This window comes from Callithrix jacchus, chromosome 22 (genome assembly GCF_049354715.1).
Source record: "Callithrix jacchus isolate 240 chromosome 22, calJac240_pri, whole genome shotgun sequence".
Classification (NCBI taxonomy): Eukaryota; Metazoa; Chordata; class Mammalia; order Primates; family Cebidae; genus Callithrix; species Callithrix jacchus.
In genome coordinates this window covers 18,204,826-18,224,283 of record NC_133523.1, presented here as the reverse complement: position 1 = coordinate 18,224,283, position 19,458 = coordinate 18,204,826, and the positions used below count along the sequence as shown (strand labels likewise).

The 19,458-nt window shown below is 61.4% G+C and overlaps 2 protein-coding genes across 2 annotated transcripts; both read right to left on the bottom strand.

The window, feature by feature from the left end:
- Positions 1 to 612: 612 nt before the first annotated feature.
- CILP2 (cartilage intermediate layer protein 2) lies at positions 613 to 9,198 on the bottom strand. The gene is made up of 8 exons (XM_035286119.2): positions 9,050 to 9,198; positions 7,686 to 7,784; positions 6,992 to 7,264; positions 6,215 to 6,370; positions 4,815 to 5,090; positions 4,342 to 4,450; positions 3,872 to 4,029; positions 613 to 3,605 (listed from the first exon to the last, which is right to left on the bottom strand). Exons 1-8 carry the CDS (start codon positions 9,111 to 9,113, stop codon positions 1,270 to 1,272), a joined length of 3,471 nt encoding a protein of 1,156 aa, XP_035142010.1. The 5' UTR covers positions 9,114 to 9,198; the 3' UTR covers positions 613 to 1,269.
- A 676-nt stretch (positions 9,199 to 9,874) lies between these two features.
- YJEFN3 (YjeF N-terminal domain containing 3) lies at positions 9,875 to 18,867 on the bottom strand. Its single transcript, XM_002807938.6, has 6 exons — positions 18,785 to 18,867; positions 14,989 to 15,097; positions 12,961 to 13,071; positions 12,620 to 12,733; positions 12,391 to 12,541; positions 9,875 to 10,138 (listed from the first exon to the last, which is right to left on the bottom strand). Exons 1-6 carry the CDS (start codon positions 18,841 to 18,843, stop codon positions 9,933 to 9,935), a joined length of 750 nt encoding a protein of 249 aa, XP_002807984.2. The 5' UTR covers positions 18,844 to 18,867; the 3' UTR covers positions 9,875 to 9,932.
- Positions 18,868 to 19,458: the final 591 nt, after the last annotated feature.

The window sequence follows — 19,458 nt, the reverse complement described above, 5'->3', positions numbered from 1 at the left end:
CCCTCCAGCCTTGCCCTAGTGATGCCTTCATCCTCAGGCCCTGGGAAATCACACACCTAGAGCTAGAGGGGGCCCCAAGGCTGCTGGGATTCACGCCAGATCCCAGGACTTCAGTTTTTCTGTCTGAACAGTGCGGGTGTGGTCAGATCAGCGCCGGCCCCATGCGGTGCCAGGAGGACACACGTGCAGACCGCCAGCTAGCCATGGTTCTGCCGCCTCCGGACCGAGGGTCCTGGCAAGGTCAGAGAGCCCTGGTCTGGGGCAGCCTCATCACACCCGAGGTGTGGCCGGGGCTCAGGTGGGTGGGGCCTGGGGCAGGGCTGCTGTGGACTTGGCTGAGGAGAGTCCAGGGCAGCCTGGCTAGCTGTCGCCTGTCCCAGATGCTCCCCTGCCAGGGCCCGGCCCCACCCGCTGTAGCCCCAGGGCACACGGCCAGGCACAGCTGAGGAAACCAGGTGGGGGCAGTGACTGCTACTGTGCTCAGCAGTCACGGCCGCCCAGGCTTCTTGCCCCGGTGCCGCGTGTGCCTCCGCGTGTCTCTGCCTGCAAAGGTGCATCTAGGCCGGACAGCCCCAGCCTCCACCCTTCCTCCCGGTAGCTTGACACCAAGCGTTGAAAATAAAGCAATTTTAATTGAGCCCCCGAGGGAGGGAACATCCACCCCAGCCCCCGGGCAGGTCTCTAAGCACCAAACACGAGAGAATTGTTCCCCTCAGCCCCAGAGCCTCCCCCGCATGGGAAGCCCAAGAAGCCCCTTCCTCCTTTTCACTGGGCCCAGCGTGGACCCTGCACCCCCACTCACACCCACAACCAGCTCCCCACGCTTTGTTTCAATAAATAACCCCAAAAACAAAGCTCGGGGCAGGGGACCTGGTCTAGCGCTGAGTCCGCAGGCAGAGGGGGCTTTGTGAGGAACGTCAGAACTCCCAAGGGTAGAATACTGAAGGCAGGGTCAAAATACGCACGAGAAGTCAGAGACGGCTTCTGAGCCGGGAGCGGGTCCCTCCAGGCTGGGGTTGCACGTGGTCCCCAGGGTGCTGACGCCAGGGTCACAGCAAACTCCGTTCCATGCCACACAGCAGCAATCACCTCCCTGGTGTTTCTACCATCGGACGCTCCAGGTTCTTGTCTGACTCAGTTCTGGGCAGGGGAGGAGGAAGGGGGGCCAGACACCTGGGGAGGGGGCTGTCTGAAGAAGAAGGAGGGGCAAAACTTCCTGGGGACGGTGGAGTCCAGAGGGAGGCAGGAAAGCGAGGCCCCAGGCCCAGGTCACTGTCGGACCCTGCCCCGGCGGGTGCGGAGGGGACCCGAGGCCCAGGCCTGTGCCTGCACCACCTCACTCATCTCCCTGCGGATGTCACCAAGGGCTGTCGCCGGGGACTCCAGCAGCCTCTGGAAGAGGCTGGGTCGTCCGGCCGGTGGCTCCCGGCACTGGAAGGTGACAGCTGTGCCGGCGTCAGCCTTCATCTCCCTGGAGAAGCCGTCGGAAGAACCGTCGAAGCAGCGGCCAATGGCGATCTCTTTGGCCAGCCGTGGGCTCTGGTCAGTGACCGTGTAGACACCGTAGTTGTGGCCCAGAGGGTCTAGCGGGGCCAGCATGGAGAAGGCAGCCGGGTCCTCCGCGGGCACCGGTGGGGGGTGCCGGGCCAGGTAATCCCGAAGGAGCCCGTTGATGGCCATGCGCCGGCAGCTGCCCTGGGGCATGATGGTCACCAGCGTCCTGTCCACTTGCCTCTGGTCAAACAGCATCCCGCTGCACTTGAACTCCACGCAGGCCGCCGAGGTACCTGGACGCTCGGGGTCTCGCACGCTCCGGGCATCCCGAAGCCCGTAGAGCTGGCCCCGGGTACGCGGGTGGCTGCCCCCCGCGTTGTGGGAGCGGACCATGTACTCCTGGGGGCCCTGGATCTTCACCTTGAGGAAGCAGGCCCGGAACTCCTGCGGGTTGGGCCACCAGGACAGGAGATCGCCAGTCCAGGAGGCGGGCGTGCCCTCGCGGAAGGGGACCACGTTGTACTCGTACTTGTCCGCCTCCACCCTGGCGAAGCGGAAGTGGCTGGCGGTCACCGGGGCCCCCTGGCATTCCCGCAGGCTGCGCCACGGGTACACAGGCCCATTGGCCTCGGCGGGGTCGCCCGGCCTGGGCTTGGCGAGGTTGATGCGGAAGCCGTTGCGCTTGAAGTCGGGGTCGTCGTGGTCCGTGCGCCGGTACCCCAGCCTGTCCAGGTAGGGCTGGGTGACACCCACGGTGGCCGGGAGCGGGCGGGGCAGGGAAGGGGCGGGCTCCAACTCCTCGCCGCCCAGGGTGGCGGTGACCAGGGCGGTGTAGGCGTCCGGCCGGTCGGCGTCGCAAAAGGCGGGGAGGCAGGCGCCGTTGGGGCCGGTGACTGCGCTGTCGAAGCGCCCCCAGGCGCGAGGGTTGGCGGCGAAGCCGGGGGCGGGCTCCAGATTGACCAGCGTGACCACCACGCCCTCCACCTGCTCGCTGGGGGTGAACTTGTCGTTGGCGTAGGCGCGCACCTTCACGAAGCAGCGGCGGCGCTCGGGCACGTCCAGGTTGAACAGGCGCCGCTCCCGGATCTCCACGTTGCCGACCAGGAAGACTCGCTCCTCCCGGCGCACCCGGGAGCCCGAGGACCCCTCGCGCCGGAAGTTGCTCTCCTCCTCCCACAAGCCGGTCTCGGGGTTCAGCGACCACAGTTTGAGGGCCTCTGCATGGCCGGGCATGTGGATCTGGCTGGCGGCCACCCGCACGGCCACTGGCCCTGCTTGCAGCTGCTCCGCGGAGCCGGGCGCGCGGAGATCCACGGAGAACATGCCGTAGGTGCGCAGCGGAGCCAGCTCGCCGTCGCTGTCCACGAAGCGCAGGTCACTGGGGGCGGCCGCCGCGGAGGTGAGGTCTCGGGGGTCCACGAACGTCACCCGGGCCTCCACGGGCCCCGCATAGGGTTTGCCGTCGGCTCTGCGGAAGGCGCCGGAAGGCAGGACGAGCTCGCCCAGGGGCGCCTCATCTTCCAGCTCGCCCAGGGGAATCGTGTTGCTCTGGCTGGCATCTAAGACGACTGGGGCTTTCTTCCGCATGGCCTTGACCTCGTGGTACACGCCAGCACCTCGAGGGTCAAAAGGCAAGACCCGGACAGTGTCCATGAACTCACCGCTGGGGTCCACAAAAGTCACCACCAGCCGCTGGGTGGAAGGAGGCACCTCTAGAGTGAAGTCGCCCTGGTAGGCGGTGAAGCCGATGGGCTCCTGGCCCAGCAGAATCCTGGCGAAGCGCAGCGGTTCCCCAGAGTCAGCAGCCACAATACGGCCCCGGACCAGTCCCCGGGGGGGCAGACACTTCTGGCAGCCACACTCGGCCACCACCTTCACCGGGAGGACGTAGCCAGAGCAGTGGATCTCCCTTCTCTCCAGGCGGCGCACAGAGCAGCAGTGGGAGCCGGTGTCCCCGCAGCGGGGGCCAGAGCCTGTCAGGCTTGGGCAGCGGGTGTCAGGGCAGAGGCCCACATCCAGGTAGGCAGGGCCACTGCCTGGCTGACCACAGTCCTCAGGGAGCTTGATCAGGTGCTCTCGGGGCCGGGGATCACAGGCTGGTTGGCCTGGAGCTGGGGACAGAGAGAACACGCAGGTCAGGGCAGGGAGGAGGACTTCATGGAAGCCAAGGCTGGGGGCACCGTCTGAGGTCAAGGACTCAGCCTAAGTGACAGGGTTCTGCCCAGGGAAAGGACTGAAGATTGGTGCTCAGAATGGTATGGGGGCTCAGTGGAGGCTTAGAATTGGATCAGTCTGAAGTGGGGCTCATTTAGGGTTATACAGTCAGGGCTCCATTTGGAGTGAAGGCTTGCTCACGGATGAGGCCAAGGACACTCACCAAGTACAGTGAGCCACGCGGTGCCAGAGCGCACGGCACCTGCCTCGTTCCATGCCTTGCAGTGGTAGATGCCAGCCTGGTCTGGGTGCAGCCCTCGGAGCTCCAGGTGGGCCCCGTACCCGTGTGCTCGCCTGTCCAGCAGGGTCCCATTGTGGAACCTGGGTGGTGGGTGGGCGACACTATAGGACTCAGGGGAGGGGCTGCGTCAGTCCCCACTCTGCAGGCTAGGAGCTGCAGAGAGGCTGCGCCAAAGTCAGCCTCCTCTCCAGCAAGACTGGCCCTGCTCAGCCTCCTTGGTTGTACCTCTCCCATCCAATTCATTCCCCAGTAAAGCTTTCCCCACTCTCCAGATGGGAAACTGAGGCTGGAATCTGCTTCCAGACTGTCCTTTAGGCACTACATAACGACATGAAATTGAATCCTACCCCAAAGCTGGAGAAGATGCCCCTTACCCCGGGGCGGGTGCTCACCAGGAGTATTTCTTGGGTATAGGGATCCCAGAGGCTTTGCAGCAGAAGGTCACATTCTGGCCAGCCTCTCGCACTCGGGACTCAGGGTGCTTCACCAGGTATGGCTTCTCTGGAGTCAAAGGTGGCAAAGATCAGAGCTTCTCCCATGGACCCTTCCCAGGAGCAAGGTTCCCATCCTCTCCTTTCCCCCAGAAATGCCCTGAGTCACCCTGCACCTTTGCGGATGAGTGTGTGGTTGTTTTTTTTTTTTTTTTTTAGTAAAGACAGGTTTTCACCATGTCAGTCAGGCTGGTCTCGAACTCCTGACCTTGTGATCCACCCACCTTGGCCTCCCAAACTGCTGGAATTACAGGCATTACCACTGCGCCCAGCCGAGTGTGTCAAATTTATTTCTTCCTCCCTTGACTTTGAGTGCTAGAACTTCCTCCCCAGATCCTCAGCCCCCTAGTTCCCTATGTTTCAAGAGCACTTACCCAACTTATCAAGGATGATGGTGACCACAGAGATGGATCCGTTGGCCTGGGCCTGGGCCACACCTGCAGAGAAGCCGTCCATCTGGGCCCTGACATTGGCAAGGCTGTCAGCACAGACACCAGGCACCTGGAAGGTTCCTTGAGCATCGCTGGTGGCCACGGTGCCAGGCTGGTCTCGCAGGGAGACCCTAGCTCCTGGCAGCGGTTGTCCGGATGGAGTGACCACTGAGCCCAGGAGGATATGGTCTGGGCACTCACAGGTGTCAAGGCTGCACCCTGGGGGGATATGGAGAGGCAGCAGAGCAGAGGCACCTCCACACTCCCTCCTGAAGAGGGATTTCCACTCAGCCACTCAACAAACATACCTGGAGTCCCCCCCACCCCATAAGGTGCCTCTCAGAGGCCTCAGCATGGCCCTGATTGGAGTGGTCCCTAGTATGAGGAGGAGATGGGTTGAGTGGTCGGGGCTGGGCCAGAGGGTATGAACTGGGGTCCAGAGTAGTACGGAAGAAGTCCTAAAGGAGGGGACAGGAGCGGTGAGTCTCAAAATACACGGCACTGCCCTTTCCAGCAGAAAATGTCGACAGGGGCTTGGGGCCCAGCGAGGGGCTGGATCTTGGGCTGAGAACAACTGCTCCCCTTCCCAATCTCGCGGTTTCTCTATAAAATGGAAAATTCCACTGGAAACTTCAGGACACAGGCGCCGGGAGAGCAGAGCCAGGCGCGATGGGGTGGGGACCCCAACGCCCCATTGGCCACCATGTGCCCCCACCCTGTGACGGGCTCCCCGGAGCAGCCTCCAGGCCGTGTTTGTGGAGCCCAGGAGCTAGCGGAATTTCCAGTCTCCTCCTGGCTTGCTCGGTGTCTGGCCTTGGGGAGGGCCTAGGCATCGTGTTTGCCAGGCTGTGAGTGTGTGTCTGTGTGGGCGTGGGGGACGGAGCGGGGGGGCTGCAAACTCCACGCATGTGTGCACCCTGAGTGCATGAACTGACTTCTGTTCCCCCACGGAGGCATCCGTACACTCCGGCATGCACACAGGGGGAAGCACCCCTTCCGATCTGCCCAGGTCTGCCTGCACACGAGGCCCCTGGCGTCCACCTGTACAGATGTGCATAGTCACCAGTGCTCCTTGGGACCAGGAGGGAAGGAAAGTCTGGTCTCCACCTGGCCACAGTTTGGGTCCTCCAGGCTCCGCCCCTGCGCCAGGCCCCGCCCCTAAGAGCCCCGCCCCAGAGGCACCGCCCCTAACTAGCTCCTCCCCTCTAGGCATCGCTCACACGAGGCACCGCCTCTCTACATCCAGGTCCCGCCTCTAACTTCACCCTCTCCACTAGACTCCGTTCCTAACCTCCCCTCTCCTCTGTGCCGGGCCCCTACCTTCAGACCCCGCCCCTTCCTACCTGGACACCGAGGCCGCACGCACTTCTGCGCCTCTAGAGGACGTCCGGGACACGCATCCCCAGCGGGGCTTGGGCAGTGGCGGCGGCGCAAGCGACGCCCTGGCCCACAACTCCCCGAGCAGGGACCCCACGGGCCCCACGCGCCCCACGCGGCCTCTGCGGAAGGTAGGGAGGAAGATCAGGCGGCCACCCTCACCAGGAAACGCGCCTCCGGGTAACCTGGGACTGAAGGGTCCTTGTTCCCTAACCCCCTCACATATGTGCAACCGAGAGCGGACACTCCAGAGGGCAGACCTGCCATTGCCCCTACCCATGCTCCCCTAAGCGCACCTGTCGAAGACATAGTTCAGGTACTGCCCCACTTCTCCACCCCCGCATAAGGTCCTGGGGGTCAGTCCTGCTCTTCTCCCTGTATCCTGCACACATGTGGGCTCAAGACACGCCACAGAACGGAGCTCTTACACGCCACAGATGCGCAAACGAGGGCAGCGGGAAGGACATGCGTTCCAGGTAGCTGGACATGGGTCCTGACCTGCCGTGTCTCCTGGAGGTGCACCTGGGCCCCACGCTGTTCCCAGCACCTCTCCTCAAAAGCCCCGCCCCTGCATCGCCCCGCCCCCTCACGTGGCCCTATGCCTAGGGGTCCCGCAGGCTCTTCCTAGCCACGCCCACGTCCACAGGGTCCTGCCCCTCCCAGCCCTACCCAAGACCCTTCCCGGCTGTTGCCAGCATCGCCCGTTCCAAGCCCGGTCCCCGACCATCCAGCCCCGCCCTCACCTAGTGGGCATCGGAAGCGCACGTGGTAGTTGGAGCAGCGGCGGCCACGCGGTTGCTCGCGGTTGAGGCACCAGAAGCCGCGCGTGGGGTTCAAGTGCACGCGCTCGCCGACGGTGGAAGGCAGGGCCCAATCCGTGGTGCGCGCTTCTAGCGCCAGCGGTCGCGAGCATACGCGCGCTGGCCCGTAGTAGAAGCGGATGGCGGCTAGGCTTTCGAAGTCGCCGTCGCCTCCGGGGTGGTCCACGTTGAACCAGGATGTCCACTCGCTGGCCTCTGTGGGCACCGCAAGCGCTGGGACCGAGGCGGCGGCCTGTAGGCCCCCATGCGTGCGTGCAAAGGCCTTACCTGCGGTCTCGACCCCCTCTCCCCGTGGGTATGAGCTAGCCGAGCATGCCCACGACCCGAGCCAGCGGCCTGAATCAGGTGAAGGGCAGGTTGGGTTCCCCACGCCCCCAGTTCTGCAGCCCAGGGCCTGACCTGGCCCATCCCTGCGCACTGAGATCTTGCGGCTGTCTGACCCGCCCCTCACTAAGACCTTGAACTCGGAGCATCATCTCTAGGGGCTGTCATGTCCGGGGACCAGGATGGCCCCGGGCCCTTTGCCCAGTGTGCGCCCCCTCCTCACAAGACCCAGCAGCCCAAGTCCCCGCAACAAACCCGCTGCAGAGAGGGGATTCTAGGCAGGCCGACTCACCTTCCCAGTCTTCCAGGGCCGGTGAGGGCTGCCCGGGGTGCACGGACGTTCTTTCCAGGCCCAATGCAATCGCCGTGGGCTCCTCGGTGGAAGTGGCGTCTGTGAGTGAGGAGTGGGGAGAAGGAAGCACGGTGGTGGGGACCGCTGGGAGCCTCCTTCAAGGCAAGGTGTAGCCATGATCATCCTCCCCCACTTTTTTTGTTTGTTTGTTTTTGTGAGACACAATCTCCCTCTCCCACAGGGTGGAGTGCAGTGGTACCATCTCGGTTCACTGCAGCCTCTGTCTCTCGGGTTCAAGCGATTCTCCTGCCTCAGCCTCCAGGGTAGCTGGGATTACAGGTACGCGCCTTCACGCCTGGCTAATTTTTGTATTTTTAGTAGAGACGGAGTTTCACCATGTTGGCCAGGCTGGTCTGGAACACCTGACCTCAGGTCATCCGCCTGCCTCAGCCTCTCAAAGTTCTGGGATTACAGGCGTGAGCGCACCCGGCTGGCCGATCATCCCCATTTTAACAAGAGGGAAAACTGAGTCTCTGAAAGGCCAGAATCCAGCTCTAGCCCCGGGGCTGCCACACACTCCCTGCAGCGCACTGCCCACTACAACCACCAGGCTCCCAAAGCCAAATCCCTCTCTCTGACCTAGCCCCAACCCCTTGGCTGGGGAAGTCCGAGTACCAGCCAGTTGCCCTAGGCTGGAGGCTCTGTCCCTCTGTGTTCAGCTGCCACGAGTTTAATCAAGTTTAGCCGGCTCTGCCTCTGCCCTCAGGCTGGGCTCCCCCCTCATCCACTTGGCCCGCTGGAAGTCCCTTCCTTAGTCTACCTTCCATCCCTGCACTAGAGTTCCGAGCTGCCTGTCGGAAGTCCTTGGAATCTAGACTGGCTTCTCCAAGAGCTGTCCAAGATACTCCCTGCAGAGTGATGAGGTCAGACAATCCCCTTCCTTCTGGGGGCCTCAGTCTCCTGACCTGAGAAGTGGGCCCGTCCCTCGCCCCATCCGGTGTTCCAGGGATGGGCATTTCTCTTTCTCCAGCGGTTGGAGTAAGTGGGTGTGTGGGCGTTAGGTGGGAGGGGCCAGTTCCGACCCCTTCGGTCCAGAGTGGGAGACCTGGCCGGTGATTCAGAGTCCAAACCCCGGGAGGAACCCTAGGTTCTTATCCACACCCCTGGCTTAGCCGAGGAAGAAAATGGATGAGGCCCGCTCCCCGCCCCAGGTGGTCCCGGGGATCTGACTGATGAAGGGGACCCAGTCCCTGGGGAAGTGCGTGGGCCCGTGGGTTCTCTTCCTGGGTGCGGCTGCACACAAGGCCGGCTGCCAGGCCTTCGGGAGCCTCGGGGACTGGGCGCGGGGGCTGGAGGCGTCTCACCTCGGGCCCCGGCCAGGTGAGCGGCGGCGACACAGACACAGAGGAGTGACAGCAACGACGCCATGGCCGGGGCAGAGAGTTCGAGGGAGGGTCCGGGCTCCGCGGCGCGCTCGGGTCCAACTCCGGCAGGTCTGGCGGGCGCTGGGACTGAGGGTGGGGGCGGGAAGCGACCGCAGACCCCGCCCGTGACACGCCCACTCAGACCACGCCCCCTGGCCCTGTGTGACGGGCGCTCGAGCAACCCCTCTGGGGCGCCCCCTCCGTGCGTCCGGCTGTGCCTACGCCCTCAGGCTGGCCTGGGTTCCCGAGGCCAGCTGGAAGTCCCTCCCCGAGCCCACTCTTCGTCCTCCCAGCTGCATCCCAAGCTGCCTGCGGGAAGGGCCACTTGGAAGCCAGCCTGAAGCTCGGACCTTCACGCTTTAGGCAGCTACACGTGCTCCCTCGCATCTAACTTCGATTCTATCGGCTTTAGGACACCCCAAGCTGCCTGGGAGTCCCACCCCGAATCTACCCCTCATTCTTCTGGCTCGAGTTTTCCTCTTTTTAATTTGTAGAGTCGGGGTCTCGCTATCTTGCCCAGGCTGGTATCGAGCTCCTGGCCTTAAGCAATCTTCCAGCCTCGGCCTCCCAAAGTGCTGGATTACAGGCGGGAACCACCGCCCCCAGCCCTAGCTCGAGTTTTCTAGGAGGTCAGCGGGAAGTCCCACTTCACAGCCCCTCTCCATCCTCCGCGCCTTGGATCACCCAGGGACCGTGGGAAGTCTCTCCTCGAGTGTGTCCACCCCCGCGGCGGGCCGGTGCACAAAGGAGGCGGAGGCGAGGCGGTGGTGGTGGGAGGGCTGTTTATTGGCACGGGTCCCAGAGGCATAGGCGCGGGTGGCGGTCACAGTGCCGCGACGCAGTCGGTGCCCGTGTATCCCGGCAGACGCAGAGCGAACTTTCGGAGCACGTCGTCGGGCACAAACCTGCCGGCCACGAAGTGGTGGCGCCCGGAGAAGCGGCCAGCGCAGCGCTTGGGTGCCGCGAGCGACACCAGCACGTCGGGCCTCAGCCCGTCCTCTGAGTCGCTGCCAGTCTCTGCATCCCAGCCTGAGGGAGGAGGGTCCGGAGGAATTAGGACCCGGGAGGGTGGCCCGCCCTCAGCCTAGAGTCCGTCCTGTCCTGCGTCCCCTCCCTTCCAACACTGAGCCTCTGCCCTCAGACCAGAGTCCTGCTGCACACTCCCCCTTCTACCCCATCAGACCCAGCCTCTTCTCTCTGGAATGTGAGTCCTGGTCAGACTTGTCTCCCTTGAGAATTCTGCCTCCACCCTCAGACAAGTCTCTCCCGGTCCTTGGAGGTGTTTCCCTCCCAATCCCACCAGAGCTTCCACACTCGACTTTTCTTCTGCTCCCATCCTACTCCATCCCCCTCCTCCATCTGACCCAGCCTGTCTTCAGACATCATTTCCACTTGCTGCCCTTTCCCACGAGAGCCAGGCCTCTGCCTTCTGACCTGGCACAACTCCCTCCCCGTCAGCTTAGAGCCTCTTTCCTCCTAGACCTCCAGCCAGACCCCAGCTTTCCCCCATGACTAGATCTCCAGCCTCTACTTAGACCACAGACTGGCCTCCAGCTTCAGGCAAGCCTCCGCCGTCAGACTTGCTCCAGGTTCTTGCCTCTCACAGGACATGCCGTCCTCATCCATCTTCCCCACTTGACTACACACTCCTCTATCTGACCAAAGGTCCCTACCCTCACCCCTAGATTAGACATTACCTTGTGTGTGTGTGTGTGTGTGTGTGTGTGTGTCAGAGTCTCGCTGTCACCCAGGCTAGAATGCAATGGCGTGATCTCAGCTCACTGCAACCTCCACGTCCTGGGTTCAAGGAATTCTTTTTTCACAGTCTCCTGAGCAGCTGGGACAACAGGTTCACGCTACCATGCCTGGCTAATTTTTATGATTTTAGTAGAGATGGGGTTTCACCATATTGGTCAGGCTAGTCTCAAACTCCTAACTTCAGGTGATCCACCCACCTCAGCCTCCCAAAATGCTGGGAATACAGGCATGAGCCACCACACCCAGCCTGTTTGTTTGATTTGAGACAGTTTCATTCTTGCTGTCCAGGCTGAAGTGCAATGGCGCGACCTCGGCTCACCGCAACCTCCATCTCCCAGGTTCAAGTGGTTCTCCTGCCTCAGCCTCCCGAGTAGCTGAGATTACAGGTGTGCACCACGCTCAGCTAACTTGGTATTTTTAGTGGAGACGGGGTTTCTCCATGTTGGTTAGGCTGGTCTCGAACTCCCAATCTCAGGTGATCCGCTTGCCTTGGCCTCCCAAAGTGCTGGGATTACAGGCGTGAGCCACCGCGCCCGGCCTGTTTGCTTTTAAGACACGGTCTCCCTCTGCTGCCCAGGCTAAAGTGCAATGGTGAGATCTCAGCTCACTGCATCCTCTGCCTCCCGGGTTCAAGCAATTCTCCTGCCTCAGCCTCCCAAGTAGCTGGGACTACAGGCGTGCACCACTATACCCAGCAAATTTTTGTATTTTGTAGAGACTGGGTTTCACACTATGTTGGCCACTTTGGTCTGGAACGCCTGACCTCAGGTGGTCCACCTGCCTCAGCCTCCCAAAGTGCTCGGATGAAGGCATGAGCCCCACCCGGCCTCCATCACCTCTCGAATGAGTCTCGCTTTCAGTCTAGGAGCCTTGCCTTCTCTCCTACGTCTGACTTGATTCTGGGGCCACTCACCAGAAGCCGCTGGGTCCCCCCTTAGACTTTAATCCTTCTCTGACCCCAGCCACCACCCTCAGACTAGAGGTTCCTAACCACCCTCTCTGTCCTAGGCTGAGCCTGCAGCCTCCCTCTCAGATCAGACAGCACACCTCCTCCCTTAGCACCCCTGTTCTGAAGCACCCTGCTGGGATGTCCCTGGGATCCCAAGAGCCAGGGACATCCCCCGGAGTCCAGCTACCCCCATGGAGGGTCCAGCTGGCCAGCAGCTGTTTGTTCCATCTGCCTGTCGCCTAATGGTTCCAACAGGCGTGGGGCGGCGGCCAGGGCAGGCGCAGCCTTTGCCGAGTGAGCTCACGTCTGCCCAGGCAACTGGGCCAGGGGTGGGCAGAGGGCATGTGGGTTGGGCACTGGGGTGGGGGAAGGAGGGGACCTGGGGTCACCTGGGGTGGCAGCCTCCATCTTCCCCATCCAAGGGATGGGCGTCACCCTCAACCTCAGCCGAGTGTGGCTCCATCCCAGCTGGGGAGACTGAGGTTCAGATGGGCAGGGGCCACCAGGAGCTGGGGCACAAGGGCCTTCACCCAAGCCCCCCAGGCCCCGATGTGCCCCCCTCTGTCCAGCATGCCTGAGGGGATGTCCAGGCTCACGAGGGGGATGGACAGCAGCTTGAGCGTGGCCAGCGCACGGGTGCAGGGACCCCCGACCTCACGTGGCTCCACACCGGGGCCCAGCACAGCGTCCACCACTAGCCCGTAGGCTTCGTTAATGAGCTGCACCTGGGGAGGGCAGGCAGGGTGAGGGCGGCCGGGGGCCACCGCCCACCATATCCCCCTCGCTTGCCACCTGGCCCTGACCTCGGTGGGCAGGTAGCTGAGGAAGGGGATGTCCATCTTCTCGCACTGGGTGGTCAGGTCCCGATGCAGCAGGTCCAGTGAGCGCGTGGGGTAGAAGATGGTGGGTTCGTACTCCTGGGGTGGGGGAAGAGGGATTTGCGGGGGAAGAGGGGTTCAGGGCTGGGGGCCCTCCCAGCCTCCCCTGATCTGGTCACTAGCACCAGACCCTGCCGGGGACCAGCACTGGGCATATTCTATAACCTGGCCTTTCGTCAACGTCCCCCTGGGACACTATGAAAAGAAGGAGGTGATTTCTGCAGGGGCAGGGACTTCGGGATGTTGAAGGGGTCCTTGCTACTTACAAACACACGCAGGTGCCGGGCACAGACGAGCCCCACCGCCCCATTTTGCTCCGGGCCACACACAACCAGCACCGTTCTCTGCTTCCGGGAGAGAGCGGGCAACGGGAACGCCTGGTAGGGGCACAGCAAAGGCACAGGCACGGGCCAAATTCCTCTGTGCTCAAGAGGGGAAATTGAGGCCCAGAGTAGGGCAACGGATGGGGCTTGGGCCTGGAGGCCACGGGATAGCACAGGAGGAGAGGCATTCTGGATGAGGGGCTGGGCCTCTTAGGGCCTCAGTTTCCCCATCGGAGATGCAGAATCCCGGTCTCGGGCTCTGCCAGGTCTGCAGGAAAAACGCGCATCCAGCCACCGCCCGTCTCCCGGAGTGCGGTTTGTTTATTCTCCGCTGGAGTTGCAGACATTCTTCCACCTTTCTCACCGCTGGCCCGCCCCCGCCATGTTTCCAGACCTCAGCCCCTCCCAGAGGCCCCAGAGTGGGGGAGCCCAACCCCGCCCACATTGCCCTGGGGCCTGTCTCTCTACGGCTGTCTCTGGCTGGCTGTCTTTATCTCTGTATCTCTGAGACTCAGTGTCTCTCCCCATCAAGTCTCCCTGTCTCTGCGTCTCTGGGGCTCCATGTCTCTGGCTGTCTCTGTGGCGTGTATGAGTCTCTAATGCAGGCATTTCGACCTCAGCCCTGCACTGACTATGTGTGGCCCCAGCCCCTTCTCCTCTCCCAGCCTCAGTTTGGCCTTTATCAAATATGATGACAGTGACACCGCCTGACAGGCACATTGGGCATCTCCTGAGCCCAGTTGTACTTTAAGCTCCAGCCACACAGACGGCAAATAATTGCTTTTTCAAGTCTCCTCCCCAAGGGCTCGGCGGGTCCTGACCTGCCATGAACACGCCTGCAACCCCAGCCAGGCCAGGCCCAGAGCCCAAGACCCAAGACTGGGACTGAGGGGCTTCGGGACAGACCATGGGCTTTCAGTGCAAAACGGAATGGGTGGCCACTGGGCGCCGGGCAGCAGTGACGACCTGCGTTTCTTTCTGGGGTTTTGACTTTCCTTCTCCTTTGGGCGCCTCACCCGGGATGTATTTCATTTGAAAATACAAACATTTAAGTCCACATGAAGAAAAACAGTGAGTTTTTAAAAAGTATACAGTGGCAATAAGAAAAAGAGGAGGAGGAGGGAGGAGGGGGAGAAAGGGGAGGAAGAGAGGAAGGGGAAGGAGAGGGAGCAGGGGGAGGAGGAGAGGGGCCTTGGGGGAGGAGGGAGAGGAGGGAGAAAGGAGGGGAGAACGGGGCAGAAGGGGAGGAGGAGGGAGGGAAACGGGAGAGGAGGAGGGAGAGAGGAGGGGGGAGGAGGAGGAAGGAGGAGAAAGGCAATGGGGCTGAGGAGGGCAGGGGAGGAAGTAGGGAGTCACACTAGAGCCCTGACTATGTGGGACTCTTTCCTGAAGCATGTGCATTTAGGGACTCACTGGTCAGTACCATTTATTATCCTGCTGCAGAGGAGGAACCTGAGGCCCAGCAAGCTGGCTGCATGGCGAAGCACTCCGCAGTGTCATTACTGCTGTCACCTTGTGTCATCCACACAAGACCCACCTGGGTTGCAGCTCTGCTTCCAACCCCCTGTGACCCAGGGCAGGCCCATCGCCACCTCTGAGCTTCAGTTTCCCCACCTGCAGAACGGGGTTGTTTGGGGGTGCTCAGACCACAGGAGTGGATGTCCCTGGTGCCCAAGACTCAGGAGGTGGCAGAAGCAGGTGGGTGACATGTGCAGGAGGTGTCTGCACTTCCAGGGTCCGGCACAGTCCCTGCAAATAGTCTCTGCTCTGGCCTTCGCTGATACCAGTGGTCTCAGGTCCCGTCTGGCCTGCACCAGGCATGCTCCTCGCTGGGCTTCAGTTTACCCATCAGGCTGGGGTAGACCCAAGCAAAGAGAGGGCTCTTGAGGCCTGGACCACCCTGGTCACAGGAGGCATGCACCTCGGGACGGTTGGCCATCTGGTTGGGGTCAGGGTTGGGGAGTCAGGTACCTTGGTCACAGCCACGGCACTGGCATGACCGCACAGCTCCACGAGCTGCTGCCGCCCAAAGCGATAATCCTCCAGCAGCTCCCTCTCCAGGGCGGCTGCCTCCGCGGTGCTGGGGACAGAGTGGGATGGGACACTCAGAGACACAGAGAGACAGAGCCTCAGATGGAGCCAGAAATGTTCCACCAAGCTTCTGAACCCGGTCCCGAAGCCACCTTCCCACCGTACCCACGAATAGCATCTGCAGCCTTGAGCTGGGGATGCCCTCAGTTTCCCCGGCCGACGCGCGGGTTGAATGGAGGCCTGGCGGACCGCGGTGTGGGAGCCAAAGCCCGGGGCTCAGGCGCCCTCTGGTGGCAGAAGATGCACTGGCGGCGCGTGTTGGTTCCACCGCTCCAAAGCGTGAGACACAGAACCGGACCTAGACGTACCCAGGCCCCAAGGCGGAAGGAATCAGGAAAGGGGAATGGAGCCTGAAGGACTTCGATGGGGGTGATGGGCTGAATTCAGGCGGTGGGAGCCACTGAACAAGCTTCAGGATGCTGAAAGGGGAGGGCTGGACTGAGGGCACCTGGGGGCCAAGGGTTTTGAAGGCTGCAGAGTTTGATGGCACACTCAGTGGGGTAGCCTTGGGGCCTGGGGCCATGAACCCCTTTGGTGATCCCTTTTCAGGGGCACACCTGTAGTCCCAGTGCCCCGGAAGGCTGAGGCAGTAGGATCACTTCAATCTGGGAGGCCAAGGCCCCAGTAAGCTATGATCATGCCACTGCACTCTAGCCTGGGCAACACAACGAGACCTTGTGACGTTATTAGATTATTTGTGGCCAGGCCGGGTGGGGTGGCTCACACTTGTAATTCCTGCACTTTGGGAGGAGGAGGCAGGTGGATCACTTGAAGTTGGGAGTTCAAGACCACCCTGGCCAACATGGTGAAACCTTGTCTCTACTAAAAATACAAAAATTAGCTGGCCATGGCAGGGCATGCCTGTAGTCCCAGCTACTTGGGAAGCTGAAGCAGGAGAATCGCTTGAACCCGGGAGGCAATGAGCCCAGTTTGCTCCAGATGGGGCAATGGAGTGAGATTCTGTCTCAAAAAAAAAAAAAAAAAAAAAAAAGATTTGCAACCAGAGAGACGGGGCCACTTAGTTTGAGGTGAAGCTCTGCCATCCACTTTGCTGAGTGAATGGGGTCCTTCTCCATCTCTCAAAGCAAAACTAAATATTGGGGCGAACTACACAATTGGTGGGGCTAGGCTGGGTGTGGTGATGCACACCTGTAGTCCCAGTGCCCCGGGAGGCTGAGGCATTAGGATCACTTCAATCTGGGAGGCCAAGGCCCCAGTAAGCTATGATCATGCCACTGCACTCTAGCCTGGGCAACAGAACGAGACCTTGTTTCTAAAGTAAAAAACACAAACATAAATAATAATGAAAAGAGCCAGACCTAGAAAAGTTGGAGAAACGACTAATGACTCAGAGAAGCCGAGTGGCTTGCCTAGGGTCACACAGGAAGCAAGTCGGGAAACTGGGTCTTTCCCCCTTGGTGTCTCCAGACATAAGATGTAGAGCCAGACCTACAGATGGTGGAGGTTTGGGGGAATGAATCCTGAGCTTCTGTCCTTCAGTTCTCTGAGTGGAGATGACTGCCCTCTGGCCCATTTTGCACCATGATAAGGCTGGTGGACAGAGTGCAGGAGAATGAGGACTGCTGCTATCGGATGGGAGTCAGCAAGGGCTGCCTGGAGGAGGCCTGCTGCATCGTCGGAGGTAATCCAGGGACAGCAACAGCAAAAGCCAAGGCCCTGGGATGGGGAGGGGCCTGCTATGTCCAAGGGGCAAAAGGGAGGCTGAAGCAGAGTTATCAAGGGGACAGAGCAGGCGAGGCTTCAAATGCCAGGCTGAGGAACATGGTCAGGAGGACACTTTGGAGGTCCACACAGATGGGGAGACGGAGGCTCAGGGTAGGAAAGTCACATGCCCTGGGACACCCCAGTATACAGAGCCAAATTCAAACCCCAGCCTGTCTGTGGCTGACACAGGATGAAGTTGAAGGACCGGGTGGGGAAAAGGAGCTCATGGTGAAGTCAGACAGAGTCCCCCCGGCAGGCCAGTGCAGCTCCCAGGGAAGCACATAGGAGAAGGTGCATTTGCATTCGTGGTGGGTATTCTGGCAGGCTGGGAACATGGCTCATTCCTCCACCTCCAGCTTGTGACAGCTCTGACTGTTGCCCCCTCAGGAGGGTGCGGGAAGGCAGTGGAGGGTGGGACGGCAATTCATTCCTCTTCTGTCCCAAAGCTTTGGTCTCTGGCAGCCATTTGGAACATTCTCTTCCTAACTGGTCATTAGAGTGATAATGGGGGCTCTGTGGGCAGAGGGTCATCCAGGTTAGGAATCTGGTGGTGGGATGCAGCAGCAGCTCTGGGGTGAGGGTGGGAGCTGTGTGGGAATGGAGCCTGGTGGAGGCGGGAGGCAGGCAGCGCAGGTCCCTTCTGCTGTTGTGGGGTTCTGGAGGAGGGGGCTCAATGGTGCCTTTTGCTCTCCCCAATCTCAGCCCCCAACTGGGGGCAGCAAAAAGAGAAGCTTCAAGGCTCAAGGATTCACCTGTCAGACCTAGAAGGCCTGGGTCCAAAGGGAACTGGGCCTGCCACTTCCCAAATGCTTCCAGGAGGGGGCTCTCTGGGAGGTGAAACCTCAGGCCAGGGTGCCCATGCCACACTTGCCCTGCTCTCAGTCCTACCTGCTTCTCTCCACCTCATACCTCTGCCCACCTGACCACCGGGGGGCTCACCTGGCCACCCACAGTAGCCTCCTGCCCCCAGAACTCAACAGGAACCTCAGGGGCTTTGAAAACTTGAACACCAGATTGCATTACCGAGTCCCAAACCTGCATGTTCTTGAGGGCTCTGGGAACATGCAGACTCCTCACCATACCTACAAGGCCCTTCTGTGTCTCCAGCCTCATCAGCAGGTTCCCCACTGTGTTCTGGCTCCTACTCACCCCTTAGAGCCCCTCACTCCCCTCACTCAGCATCTGAGGTCCCCTACACCAGGTGAGGTCACAGCTCCAGCTCCTAGGACAGTCCCCTAGGCTGTCTGGACATTGGCTGATGGGCCATGTGCCCTGCTAGGTGGGCAGTGGGCAGGAGCCACTGGACAGATCTGGTTCACAGCGAGGTCCATGGCCTTGCCTGGGGTCCCATGTCACAAAGGCTGAGGAGGTTGAGGTGGGAGTCACAGCCACCGCACCAGTTCCGGATCCCAAACTCGCCAATCCCTGCAAACAGCACCTGCATTCCTAATCTGCTCAAACCATGACTGCCTTCCCCAGGCCTCAGTTTCCTCCTCTGGACAAGGGAGGTGGTAGCATTTGGGCTAAGCTCAGCTCTTCCTATATGGGGAAGTGGGGCCTGCCTCTCTAAGGTCCCTGGGAGAGATGGTGAGTGGAGGTGGGCCAAGTTGGGGTTTGGTGGGGGAGTGACCAGCGCTGCTGATGAATCATTCATGAGGGGCGGGGCTGTCCCCCCCACCCACCCACCGCAGGCAGTTTCCCTGGCAACGCAGCTTAGTATCTCCAGCAAGATGCCAGGTGGGCCTAGGATTCCCCGGCTGTCTTGGCCATATCCCTGCTTCCAGTTCCCCACCGCGGTCACGCATCTGCCGCTGAACCTCCATCCCGGTTGTGCCTGTCTCCAGTCCCTGGACCCCATTCCATCCCAGCTGTGCCCTGCCTCTGGTCCTACGGGCCGGTCCTGGCCCCATGCGAGCCATGCCGGTCCCCAGCGTCCCTCTCCCCAGCTGACCTGAGGAAACGCCGCTCCTCGGGCGCCTCCGACGGGTCTGGGCCGGCCGCGCTGCTCATGGCCGAGGTGAGCTGGGGCGCGCCAGGCACTGCCGCCACCGCCACCGCCTTTTAAGCACATCCCTGGGGGCAGGGGGGTGCCTCCTCTTTCCTCCTTCCCGCCCACCGTGCGTGCCCCCCAATCAGGAGGCGCCGCGAAGGCGCTAAGTGTCACCATTGGTCGGTGGACTCAGACGGACTTAACCCTTTCGTGCCAGGGACAGAACTGCCAGGATCCCATTGCAGAGCCACCCGGCCAATCTTGGTTGCCTTCCCCGACTTGGTTTCTCTGCAGCTATGCCCGCGCATCTCTGGGCTTCCCTTTCAGGGAGCGAGGAGATCCTCCGCAGCCAAATACCCTCGCCATGCCTACAATTAGCGGGGCCATGCCGGGTATGGGGGCTCACGCCTATAATCCCAGTGACCCGGGAGGTTGAGGCAGGAGGATCACTTGCATCCGGAAGGTCAAAGCTGCCCTCATTCCCCAGACCTCTGTGAAAGTCTGACCCAAACCTGACCCTGGGGCCCCCAGCCTGGACGGGTGAGTGGGCTGCTGACAGAAGAGTCTAGGTGTATCAGGGGCGGAGAAGAGGCTTGCGGTGGAGCCAGGGGCAGCCCCTGGGTGTGTTTTGAGGT

What these genes read in the sequence shown, in the direction of transcription:
- CILP2 (XM_035286119.2), bottom strand. Translation starts at nt 9,113, where the DNA reads ATGGCGTCGTTGCTGTCACTCCTCTGTGTCTGTGTCGCCGCCGCTCAC. An exon ending in CGTGCGGCCTCGGTGTCCAG is followed by an intron (nt 5,091 to 6,214) that starts GTAGGAAGGGGC and finishes ATATCCCCCCAG; the next exon opens with GGTGCAGCCTTGACACCTGT. An exon ending in ATACCCAAGAAATACTCCTG is followed by an intron (nt 4,030 to 4,341) that starts GTGAGCACCCGC and finishes CCCACCACCCAG; the next exon opens with GTTCCACAATGGGACCCTGC.
- YJEFN3 (XM_002807938.6), bottom strand. Translation starts at nt 18,843, where the DNA reads ATGAGCAGCGCGGCCGGCCCAGACCCGTCGGAGGCGCCCGAGGAGCGG. An exon ending in CCCGGCACCTGCGTGTGTTT is followed by an intron (nt 12,734 to 12,960) that starts GTAAGTAGCAAG and finishes CCCCCACCCCAG; the next exon opens with GAGTACGAACCCACCATCTT. An exon ending in TCAGCTACCTGCCCACCGAG is followed by an intron (nt 12,542 to 12,619) that starts GTCAGGGCCAGG and finishes TGCCCTCCCCAG; the next exon opens with GTGCAGCTCATTAACGAAGC.